At 37.3% G+C, this 12,231-nt stretch overlaps 1 protein-coding gene across 15 annotated transcripts in view; it reads left to right on the top strand.

The window, feature by feature from the left end:
- EML5 (EMAP like 5) overlaps positions 1 to 12,231 on the top strand; it is a 145,889-nt gene that overhangs the window by 83,185 nt on the left and 50,473 nt on the right. For all 15 annotated transcript variants that reach the window (XR_012494562.2, XR_012494563.2, XR_012494564.2 and 12 more), the window contains exon 21: positions 2,990 to 3,131. Coding sequence is in view for 12 of the 15 variants with exons in the window: in XM_019744585.3 (XP_019600144.2) it covers positions 2,990 to 3,131 (142 nt within the window). In the remaining 3 variants the exon portion in view is untranslated. The remainder of the gene's footprint in view (positions 1 to 2,989; positions 3,132 to 12,231) is intronic.

Below are 12,231 nucleotides of genomic sequence, written 5' to 3'. Positions count from 1 at the left end.
ATAAACTGAAAACTTATTAGAACTAATTAAAGAGTCCTCTAAAATGAGTAGATGCAAAATCAACGTACAAAAATCAATTGTATTTGTATATATTAGCAATAACAAGATAGAAAATGGTACTCATAAAGAAAACTATACAACTATACAATAGCCAGGGATAAATGTAGGTAAAAATATGCAAGACCTGTGTTAAGACAACTGTAACATTTTAGTTTCAGACATAAAAAAATAAATTATAAATTCAATAGGATCATAATCCAAATTATAATGATATTTTTTCACAAATTCTGGAAAGGATTTTTAAAAATCATGTAGAAGAGAAAAATATTTTAAAATAGTCAAGAAATTTTTGAGAAACTCTTCATGCTAGAAACAAAGATAATATAAAACTAATAATTGAAAGTGTGAGAATGTGTGTACACTATATATATGATATATATATTAGCTATATGGTGTATATTAGATATATGTATATGTATGTATATATATGTATATATATATTTTTAAAAATATGTACAACAATGTAGCAGTGGAATTCTGTGGATCAGTTTGGAAAGTAGTACCTGTTAATATTGTCTTCTAATCCATGAACATGGGATTTCTCCATTTATTTAGATCTTTAACTTTTTCAACAATGTTTTATAATTTTCAGTGAACCAAGTGTCACGTTATTTTGTTAAAATAACTGGCCTTTTTTATTAGTTCTAATAGTTTTTAGTGGATTTTTAAGGATTTTCTATATACATGATTGTGTTATCTGCAAATAGAGATAGTTTTACTTCTTCCTTTTTAATCTGGATGCCTGTTTATTTTTCTTGCCTAATTATCCTGGCTTGACCCTCCAGTACAATACATCCTTGTCTTGCTCCTAATTTTAGGGAGGAAGCATCCAGTCTTTCACTATTAAGTACAATGTGAACTGTGGATTTTTCATAGATGCCCTTTATAAGGTTGACGAATTTTTCTTTTATTCCTAGTTTTTTGCACGTTTTTATCAAAACATTTGTCAAATGCTTTTTCTCTATTGAGATGATCACGTTTTTTGTTGTTGTTTTGTTTTTTTGATATGGTGTATTACATTAATTGGTTTTTAGATTTTAAACCAACCTTGCATTCCTGGGATGAATTCCATTTGGTTGTATAATTCTATAATGGAATCAGTTTGCTAGTATGTTGTTGAGGATTTTAGCATCCATATTTATAAAGGATATTGGTCTATAGTTTTCTTGTGATGTCTGTCTGGTATTGGTGTAAGGGTAATACTGGCTTTATCAAATGATTTGGGAAGTATTCTCACCTGTTTAATGGCCTCCAGACCACAACCAGCTATTAAAGTGCTGTTGTTTTCAGCATTTCCCTGGAGCATAAACTGCTCCACAGACTAAACCAATTAGACTCAGGCTCCTTAAAAGGAGCAGTGCCCTACGTTAGTATTTGAGATTTGTTTTGATTTTTTTTTTTTTTTTTAAGCAGTCTCCTGCCAGTTATCTCTGAGATTTCTGTTTTCTTGGACCAACTAGCTCACCTTCAGTTTAGTCTGTATGTCCATTGAGTCTACCAGTTGCCTCCCAATTACCTTTCATTACAACTGCCATTATTTTGGGGAGCACCTTTAGGCTGGAACTTTTCCACATTGTGCAGTAAATGAAGTTAGTTCCTTTGAGAAGAGATTAGGAGCTGTTTTTATTGCTTGCTTCTCCCTCTAGGTTAAATCTCTGATGCAAGGATCTAGAGTTGAGGGTGAGGACAATGGAATGCTTCTTTCTGAGTGTACCTTCCTTTAGAAACTGCGTGCTTGGTGTGGGAGGGGGAGCAGTAGCTTCAGGTCTTATTGGGTTGACACTGAGGCCCAGTATTCTCAGTGACACCACAGCCAAGGTAGAGCCTCCATTTCAGAATGAGGGGGCAGAAGAAGGGAGCACCCACCTCTCAGCAGCACCTACCATGAATTCTGCCTCCATATGCAGGATTCAAAATGCTGACAGCTGCCTCTTTCTGAGAAGATAGCCCTCCAACTGAAGCTGGTAGTGGAAGAGACACCTGTGTTCTTGGTTCCATCAGTCTGGGGTGGAGTGTCCACATCAGTGAGTTAGGAAGAGGGAGGAAAGGAGTGAGTCTCAGTTCTAAAACTACAGACTCTCACTGTTCTTAAAGAATTTAGAGGGGTGACTGGTTGGCTCACTTGGTTAGAGCGTGAGCTCTGAACAACAGGGTTGCCGGTTCGATTCCCACATGGGCCAATGAGCTGCGCCTTCCACAATTAGATTGAAGAAAACGAGCTGCTGCTGAGCTTCCGGAGGGGCGGCTGGATGGCTCAGTTGGTTGGAGCGTGAGCTCTCAACAGCAAGGTTGCTGGTTCAATTCCCGCATGGGATTGTGGGCTGTGCCCCTGCAACTAAAGATTGAAAACGGCAACTAGACTTGGAGTACAGATGCGCTCTCCACAACTAGATTGAAGGACAATGACTTAGAGCTGATGGGCTCTGGAGAAACACACTGTTCCCCAATTAAAAAAAAAGGTCAATTAAAAATAAAAAAATAATTTAGATTTTCGTGAGTAAATGTTTCTTCACTTGTTTCCCCTTGGAACCATTTCCAGAGATTTTAAGTGGTTTTGTTTGTTTGTTTGTTTTAAATAATTTTCACCACTTTTACTGGTGAGCAGGTCTGTGGAGCTCCTTACTCTGTCATACAGGAAGTCCCTTCTGTATGGCGGTTATTAACATTCCAGGGCAGCCAATTCCTATTCTCTCTATCCAGTGAATGTTTTAGGATTTTAAACTAATTTTTTAAGGAGTAGTTTGAATATATTGTACTTGTAGAGATAAAGTTGTTACAAAGCTGTTTTAAGATGTATTTCAAAGATAAAAACTTTTAGGACTTATTCATTATCCTATCATTATCATATATTATCAAATATTGTCTTTAATTTTCTTCTAAATACACATAGTTTTAGGTTGAATTGATCTTAACTATGTTTTGTTTATAGGGACACATGGAAGGAGAGGTGTGGGGTTTGGCTACACATCCTTATCTGCCCATCTGTGCTACTGTAAGTGATGATAAAACCTTAAGAATATGGGATCTCTCGCCTAGTCATTGTATGTTGGCTGTCCGGAAGCTGAAAAAGGGTAAGAGGCTCTCAGATTTGACCATAGATTAAGTTGTCACAATTTGCTAACCCTCACAAGTACAAGAAAGCGATAGTCAGTATATAAAAAAGACTTGAAATACTTATTGTATGTCCACTTGCTCATGATGCTGTATAAAGAAAATTAATTATACCCAGTCTTTGCTTTATGGGACCTCTTACAATCATGCCTATTCTGAGCCAGTTTTCAATATCATGTTGGAAGAAAGAATATACGAAGAAAAAAGAAGCTAAGTTTTCTGTCCTTCATGACTATGGAATATGTGTAATTTGGAATTGGAAACTAAGAAAGAAGGCCTTAACTTAAAAAGGGATAGTAGGGTTGAGAGGAGGGTATTTTAGGGTGAAACAGAACTGAGCATATTTGTAGGAAGCAGATGAGGTTGGCCTATCAGGGTAGAGAGACAGAGGATTCAGTTGTTGGAACAAGGCTGTTATTATCCAGGGGCAGATGAGGATATACAGATAGCTTCAGATTTCTTAGTAAAGTGGTAGGGAAGGTTATTGTATAGCATGGGGGTATTGTAGAGGAGTTCCGGTTGAAAAAGGTAGGAATTATGACTGTAAGAAATGTGACAATCAGCAGATGAAGGCAAGGATTGTCCAGCCATGCTAAGGGCCAAGTTGAAATGATACAACATATAACATGAATTTGTAATTCAGCCATTTAATTAGTGTTACTTCCTTCTACTCTTACTAACTTAAAAGTTACAGAGTCTGTTCTCTTCTAGGGTTACTGTTAAATATTTATGTATACTTAACTAAAAATCTCTAGTCAGTGCTTACTTAGGTTATGTTATCTATGCTTATACATTGCTTTTTTCACTTTTTCTTCTTGTATCTCAGAATTTTTTCTTGTATCATTTTCTTTCTTCCTAAAATATAGTCTTAGAGTTTCTTTAATAAAGATTGGTTGAAAATTCCGTTTTCCCTTGTCTGAACCAGTGGCATACAAAGAACAGGGTGGTGGGAGTGGTCTCTTCTGGCAACTGAAGTATTTTATCAGAGACATTACAATTCTTAAAAAGCAAACTTTTAAAAATTCAGTTTTAAAATTATTGTTTTAAATTCTCAATAGGTCTAATATATGGTGATGGAAAGAGAACTGACTCTGGGTGGTGAACACACAATGTGAGATATAGATAATGTATTACAGAATTGTACACCTGAAATCTATGTAATTTTACTAACAGTTGTCACCCCAATAAACTTTAATTTAAAAAAAATTCTCAATAGGCAGTGTATTGCCACTCGGGGTGAACTGATATGACTGCTCGCCCTTGGTATGCTACTAGTTCTGAACATGTTTTGATTTTTGACTTCAATTACTGAATGCTAATTTAACTGCTTCTGGAGTTACTGATTGAGAGTTATTATTCCTCTAGTTTTTACTGTCCTCTTTTACTTTGTCCTACAGTTCTGTAGTTTAATAAAATCGTGTACATATGTGATTTATTTTAATTTATTCTGATTACAGTTTGTTGTGCTTTCTGAATCTATGGATTTGTGTCTTGAATCAGTCCTAAAAAATTGTCTGCCAAAATTGTTGGCTCCTTCTAGGACTAGATTTTTGTACTAGGTTGTAGAGAAAAGTCATGATTCTGTACTATTTATTTATTTATTAAATTTATTGGGGTGACATTGATTAGTGAAATTATATAGGTTTCAAGTGTACATTTCTACAATACATCATCTATATCTTGCATTGTATGTTTGCCACCCAGAGTGAGTTCTCCTTCTATCACTATATATTTGACACTCTTTTCCCTCTTCTACCACCCCCTCCCCCATTACTCTCTGGTAACCACTAAACTGTTTAAATATTCTTCTATAATCACTTTTATTTTTATTTCTGTCATCATTGATTCAAGAGGAAAACAGGTGGATTTTCATAACTTTGAAAAGATATGTATGGTTTTATACTGGTTGAGTTACTTACAACAAAAATTACTCAGGTTATAATGGTTTAAATAGTGTAAAACACAGGTATTTCTTTCAAACATTCAGTAAGCAAAAATTATTTTCTTCAACAAATAAATATACAAGAATTAAGGTCCTGGGACTTAACATTTTATAACAATAAGTCCTTATATTATAGTTAATATAGACTGTCTTACGAGAATCTTGCCAAACAGATAATTCAATTTTATGGTAACTTGTTACAGAATAACCAGAAATATGGATATGCAACATGAATAATGTCTATATTCTTGATGTCTGTAAAGTAAATACTTTCTAAATATTTGCCAGCCTTTTATACTTCTCTATGTAATGATATAGTGGAAAGTTCCTTTAGAAACTTGCATCCTCTTAAAAGCTTTAGCTGTTAATTATAATCAAACTTGAATTTTTAATAGACTTTTTATTCTTTAATTCTATACTATTATGTCTTGGCTCATTTTACATTTTGTGTCTGTCTGCGTAGCATTCTGGAAAATTTCTTAAGATCTTCATTCTAGCTCTAAATTCTCTTTATAGCAATTCTTTCACATCTGCTGTTTAACCTACCCATTAGGTATTTAATTTTGATAATTGTCATTTTTAGGAATTCTATTTGTTTTCATATTTGCCTTAGATTTTTATAATATATTATTCCTTGCTTATGTTTTAGATTTCCTCTTTTATATCTTTAGTCTTAACTATACTTAACAGATAAAAAATATAAAAATCTAGTTATTTGTCAAATAACTCCTTGTGGATGTCGAATAACTAGATGCTGTGTTTTTCTTTCTGCTGTTTTGAGGATATTTTCCTGCTGACTCTCTCCTGGCGATCCATTTTCTTATGTGCTTGAAAATTTGGATTATAAATTCATGTGTGTTGGGCTTTCTTTACCTGTGTGAATCCTCTGAGGGCTGAATGAAGGGTGTGTTCTTCCAGAGATTTTGTGTTTCCTTCTGCTAGATGCCTGGGGTGCTACCATCCAGAACTATTAAAAATTAATTTCTTTAACGGGGATTGCATAGATCATGTAAATAGTATAACTTCAAATCTAAGATCTGCATAAGCTGTCCTATGTGTGTGAATTCTCAGGTCTGATTTTCCCCTCCATCTAGAACCCAGGCCAGGATACAAAAGTCTGTTTCCTGATGTGTTTCTTTACTGCCAGGCACATTTTTTAAAAAGTCTATTCTTTTCTTTAGATATGGTTGTAATACTGAAACAAAATGACAATACAGATATTTGGAGGGATTTTTGCAAAAAAAATTTTTGCATGTAATTAAATATCTGTATTTTAGGTATTTACAAATCAAAAGAAAAGTTAAAAAGTTAAAATCAGTGAAATTAAATAGTATGTTTAAATATGAAATTTGTAAACCTAAGTAATCAAGTTAAAAGGATGTAATTATAAAAATATAACTATACATTATTTTAATTATTACTAAATTTTTAAAAAATAAATTCTTCATAAAATGAAGAAAGTTTCAGCAAGTAGTATTGAAAAGCAAAGTTCATTAATGGTATTATCATTGAGTTGTAAAAGTAATTAATTTTGTGCAATTTTCCCAGATGTCCGATTTTGTGCTATTAGTTTTGTGCAATTTTCCATGACTACGCTATATGGTAGTCTGAGTAAGGTGAAAAGATAAATATAATCCAGTTCTAAATTTCGTGACTCTTTTCATCATCATATAATACTATCTCATATTTGATAGCTTTGAGGACATCTTTTTCAATAACATTTATTTTTGGTAGGGCCCTTTTATTGATAACAATCTATAATGTCTATTTCAAAGAAAGCATTTTGAGTTCTCATTGTCTTTAGATTTGTGATTTATACAGGGAAATTCTAATTCTTTATTATGATGTCTGACGTGGGTTGAATTGTATCCTCCAAAAAAGATATGTGGAAGTCCTAACTCCCAATACCTGTGAATGAGACCTTATTTGTGAATAGGGACTTTGCAGATGTAATCAGGTTAAGATGAGGTCATACTGGATTAAGATGGGCTCTAAATCCAGTGACTGTGTCCTTATATAAAGGATATATGAAGACACAGGTACACAGACACACAGGGAGAATGCAGTGTGATGACAGGCAGACTGAGGGGGAGCGCCAATGATTGCTGGCAACTAGGAAGAGGCAAGAGAGGATTCTTTCCTTGAACTTTCCGAGGGAGCATGGCCCTCCCAACATCTTGCCTTTGGGCCTCCAGCCTCCAGAACTGTGAGAGAATAGACTTCTCTTGTTTTAAGCCACCCAGTTTGTGGTACTAGTTTCTCATGGCAGGCCTAGGAAGACAATACATTCCACTTGTGCAAAAGTCTGTGAACTAGAGTAAGAATTATTCTCAGCTGAAGCTTTGCTTAGTTGACTTATTTCTATAAAACTTGAGAAAAGGAAGAAAATACAGGAGCAAACTTTATATAACCCATGTTGAACTGAAAAATTTAATGCAGTATATAACTCTGGATGCCTCAAAATGCTAATGATTCATATATAAGATTATTTTTAAATTTGGAAATAATGGTATTACATCTTTGCTACTGGTATTTTGGAACTTAAAATTAACATAGAACTTGAGAACAGTATTGTATTAATACAATGAATGTGTAGCCCCCCAAGAATTCCAGTTTTATTTAGGAGGCCCATGTGCAATACTAGTTTCCTCTACCCTCAGGGTAGATGTGGCTTTATTTTATTACTCTAGTTTTCTGCCTCCTTTTAATTTTTGATCCCTGAGGAGTTTTTCTTAATTTTTAATGAGCTCATCTATGCACTGAAAAGAAAAGGATTCTTTGCTTAAACTGAACTTTTCCACCTGCTCTGGTCTGCACCCAACCTGCTGACGAGGGTTGACTAAAATGTGCATTCTGTTTTTCTGCTCTCCATTGTAGCAGAACGCCTCAAAATTCAGTAGTTAATACTTTTCTGTGTTTTCACATGGCAGTTGCTTCACAAACCACTCCACTTAGGCTTTTATCTCTATTGGTCCTTTAACCTGCTGCCAGTCTCTTGGTCAGCCGTATGTTCTCACCTTAATCACCTCACGGTATTTTTTGACACAACTGATCATTCCTTCTTTTCTGAAATACTTTCCTCACTTGGCTCCGGAAGCCAAGCATTTCTTTCTTATTTTCCCCCCTCTACCGCCTTTTTTTCCCCTCCGTTTCCTCTGCTGGCTCTGCCTCTTCTTCCTGCCCTCTACATATAGGAATGTTTCAGGGTTCTCTCCCTGGCCTTCCGTTTTCCTCATGTACACTCACACTTCAGGTGATTATATCAGTCACTGTGCAATCATAAGACAGAAATCACACTAGTCATTTGAACAGAGATAATTTAATAATAGGAACTGTTGAGTACTAAAAGCTATAGAAGTAGCCCCAATAGAAAGCACATACTAGCCCTAGTTAGCTGAGGGAGAGTGAACAAAAAAACTTAATGGAGATTCAGACCTAGTTTGGGAAGGATGTGGCTGCCCTCAGAACACTCAGTGTGTCAGTGGTGAAGAAGCTGGCCATGGCTGCAGGACTCAGTGGAACAGTGAGTGAGAGTGGATCCTGGGTGAAGGAAAAGCTTGCCAGAGCCGAATGGCGGGACCGCTGCTTGGAGAAAAACTTAACCCAGGCCAAAGGCTGTTGAACTGTGAGAGCTATGCTGTCTGGGCAGAGCATCTCGCTAGTGGCTGCAAATCACAACAGAACTATTAGAGCCATTACTCTGGGGACATTACTGCTGGGGAAACTTGCTAGAGGACTCAGTGTGGCTGACGCTGTGGAGAATGCAGCCAGACCCCTTTGCATGCCAGGGCCCTGGCTCTGTAGGTAAAATCAAACACGGGAAGAAAAGGAGAGTCCCTTTCTCCTGCTTTGGACTTGCAGTGTCTCTCTAGCACCCTCAACTGGCAAAGCTTAGTATCAGTCAGCTGGTAAAAGAAAAGTCTACAAGGCCCAAAGAACAATGAATTTGGAACTGAAAGGCAATAAATTAATAACCGGCACAAACTACTCCTATGCTTAATCAGCATCTATATGCATCTTTATACACACATATGAAGTTCAGTACAGCCACAGAACTAACCTTATGTTTATGTTGTACCAAAAATTTCTACTGAACAAGATGTATAATAGTTACCCTTAACAAGTGAAGAATTCTCACCTTCTCCCCAAAGACACGCAGTCCTAAGAGTTGTATCCAGTGATGACTATATTACTTACTCTCAAATTCAGTCACACAAGATTACTGAACATTCTGTTACCTTAAGACTAAATTCTAAAGTTAACCTCCAAGAAATTTGAATAAAATATTGAGAAAAAGAGAGAGAAGTAAATAGGGTGCCAAAAAATGTATACACATTTTAAGAAAGGAAAAAACTGCTTAAAATTGTAACACTTAATATGTATCGATAACAAAAGTCATGTGTATACATTTTTTTGGTACCCCTGCTAGTTTGTATACATACACATAACAAGCATTTATGTGGAGTCCCTGTTTCTGTAACTGGTTATAGACTGTGCTTGGTGTCTGTGACTTCCTTTTTCTACTACCCATTCCATATTTTCTTTGCTCTTAGTCAGAACCTTAAGTGGTTGGAGTTACTTAACCAATAGGGTAACGCAGACCTTCAATACTGAATGATATTAAATCTCAGTATCTCTGCCTGTTTGTTTGTTTGTTGTTTTTTCCTTGTATTGCTGTTGTTTTCCATTAAGCTTTACCACTGGCCATGGAAAGGAGAGACATCCCAGTGAATCCCCTGAAATCCAGATATAGTCCCCTCTGCCCTCATTTCGTAGCAGTAACTTAAGTTTCCCCTTTGTAATCAGGATCAATCACTCCAGCCAGAAGAGTAACAATCCCTTTCTTTGCCTGTTGGTTCAGTGGCATAAAGTGCCCAACATAGCCAGGTGGCCATCTCATCTTCCAATTAGTGGGAACCTTGTGTCCCCTGGTGAAAGCATTGTCCCTGCTCTTGGGAGCTAAGACAAAATCAACAAAGCTCAGAGTTGCCAGGATGCAAAACGTAATTGTGCAAGTTGGTAATTAGACATAATAGTGAGAAGAGCCACTCCTACCCCCACCTCTTGATTTCCAGACCCATGTATTCTGGCTATGAGGTAGACAGCACCACATATAATAGTCTGTGATTTGAAGCATGTACAGCATCCTGTCATACAAACACCTCAGTTTTTAAGGGTGTGGTTTCCCAAATGGTGCCATAATCAGTTTTCAGTAAGCCATGGCACTGTTCTCTTAGCAGCGTTCTCTGAGTTAAGGAGTATGTGATAAGACCAGTTAATTCCGTGGACCTGAGCCTCACGCTGCACATCCTGTTCTATGAAATGCGTTCCTCGACCAGAAGGATGGAATTTGGTAATGGTGGATAAGGCATCTGTGTCTCCATGGATGGTGGCGCCAGCAGAAGCATATGGGCAGGGAAGGACAATCCAGAAATCGCGTTTATTCCAGGGGGGGAATAAATCTTTGCCCCCTCCATAATGGAAGAGGTCTAACATAATCAACACGCACCAGGGGTTTGGCAGATCTCCCTGGGAAGGGGGCCATACCAGAAGTTCAGTTGGTCTCTACTATTATCAGATTAGAAACTCAGTAGTAGTGGTAGCAAGATCAGCCTTGGTAAGAAGTCCATGCTTTTGAACCCGAGCATAGACTATTCTTGCTGCCCCGGGCCCACTGAGAAAGTGCTAGCTGGCCAGGGAAAGAGGCTGCCTGATCTCCATAAGGCATATCATTTTGTTTATCTCATTCCTGAGAGCCTCCTCTGCAGAGGATCCCTCTGGTGAGCATTCTCCAGGACGCAGAAACCTTCACAGCCTATGTATGCCCTTTCTGAGAGTTTCATCCACACTTCGATTTTCCAGATTTCCTTGTCTCTGATCTTTCTTTTAGTTCTTAACTGTTCATCCAAATAGTTAATAATTGCTAATGCATCTAAATCTGTCCATCTGGTCATTTCTCACTACAGAAATGGAAAACCAAATGTACTGTTTGAAGAGCTGCCCACTGGGAAGTTTTACCTTTACTGCTGTCCTTCAGGGTCACCCCTGAGTGGCGCTGTAATGCTTTCAGGTGGGTAGGTGCCAACATACTGTACGGAAACATCTGTAAGTCTGGCTCAGACTTTTTCTTTTCTCAGCCGGTCATAAGGAACACCCGTGAGGTCATAGGTATAGCTTGAGAGAAGAGGCTTTGCAGAGGAAATTGTAGGATTCTGAGCCACCTGTTCATGCACATTACTTGTAACTTCCAGATCTGCCAGGCCTGGTATTCATATGTGCTGTTTCCACTGGGTAGATTGCTGTTGTGCACACTCAGTCTATGGTTGGCTTGGTCATGTCACTTTCAGTTCATGACAGGAAGTTCAGGACACATAATCATTTGATATCCCATAGTTAGGCATTTACTCTCTAACAAGACCTAGTAGCAAATCAGAAGCTGCTTCTTAAAAGGAAAATAGTTATTTGTAAAAGAAGGCATAGATTTTTTTCCCAAATCCAAGAGCTCTGCAGCATGATTCTCCTTTGATAGCTTTCCAGAGGCTCCATACAACATCCCTATTTACTACAGACACTTTGGGTATCATTGGATCTGCTAGGTGATAAGGCCCAAGTAGAAAATGAGCTTGCCTTCTCTTGTTCTGGTCCTCACTGGAAGCTGGAAGCCTTATAAGTGACTTGATAGATGGGTGGAAGCTGCTTATTCGGATGTGCTGTATGTTGCTTCCAAAAAGGGATACCAAGCACTTTCCTCATTTTGTTTGTGTCTTTCACCTTGGAGGGAATGTCTTGACATACTCCAGATCATTGGATTACCAGAAACATCACTGAGGTGGCAGGTCCCTGAATTTTTGTAGGAATTATCTGCCACTCTCTCGATTCAGTTATGTTTTACTAAGGCATCTAAAGTACTTGTTGCTTCCTGCTCCCCAGATTCATTCAACATAATGTCATCAATGTAGTGGACCATTGAGATGTTTTGTGGAATGTCAAGACGATCAGGATCTCTGTGGACTATATTATGGCAAAGAACAGGAGAGTTGAAATAGCCTGAGGCAAGGCTTTGAAGGTGTACACAGATACAAGCCAGGTAAAAGCAAATTGGTGGTCCTTACAAGTTG

Source organism: Rhinolophus sinicus, chromosome 3, assembly GCF_057876585.1.
Source record: "Rhinolophus sinicus isolate RSI-liver-muscle chromosome 3, RSI-T2T, whole genome shotgun sequence".
In the NCBI taxonomy this organism is placed as follows: domain Eukaryota; kingdom Metazoa; phylum Chordata; class Mammalia; order Chiroptera; family Rhinolophidae; genus Rhinolophus; species Rhinolophus sinicus.
Note: the sequence above shows the minus strand (reverse complement) of the source record. Positions and strands in the feature narration are given on the sequence as shown.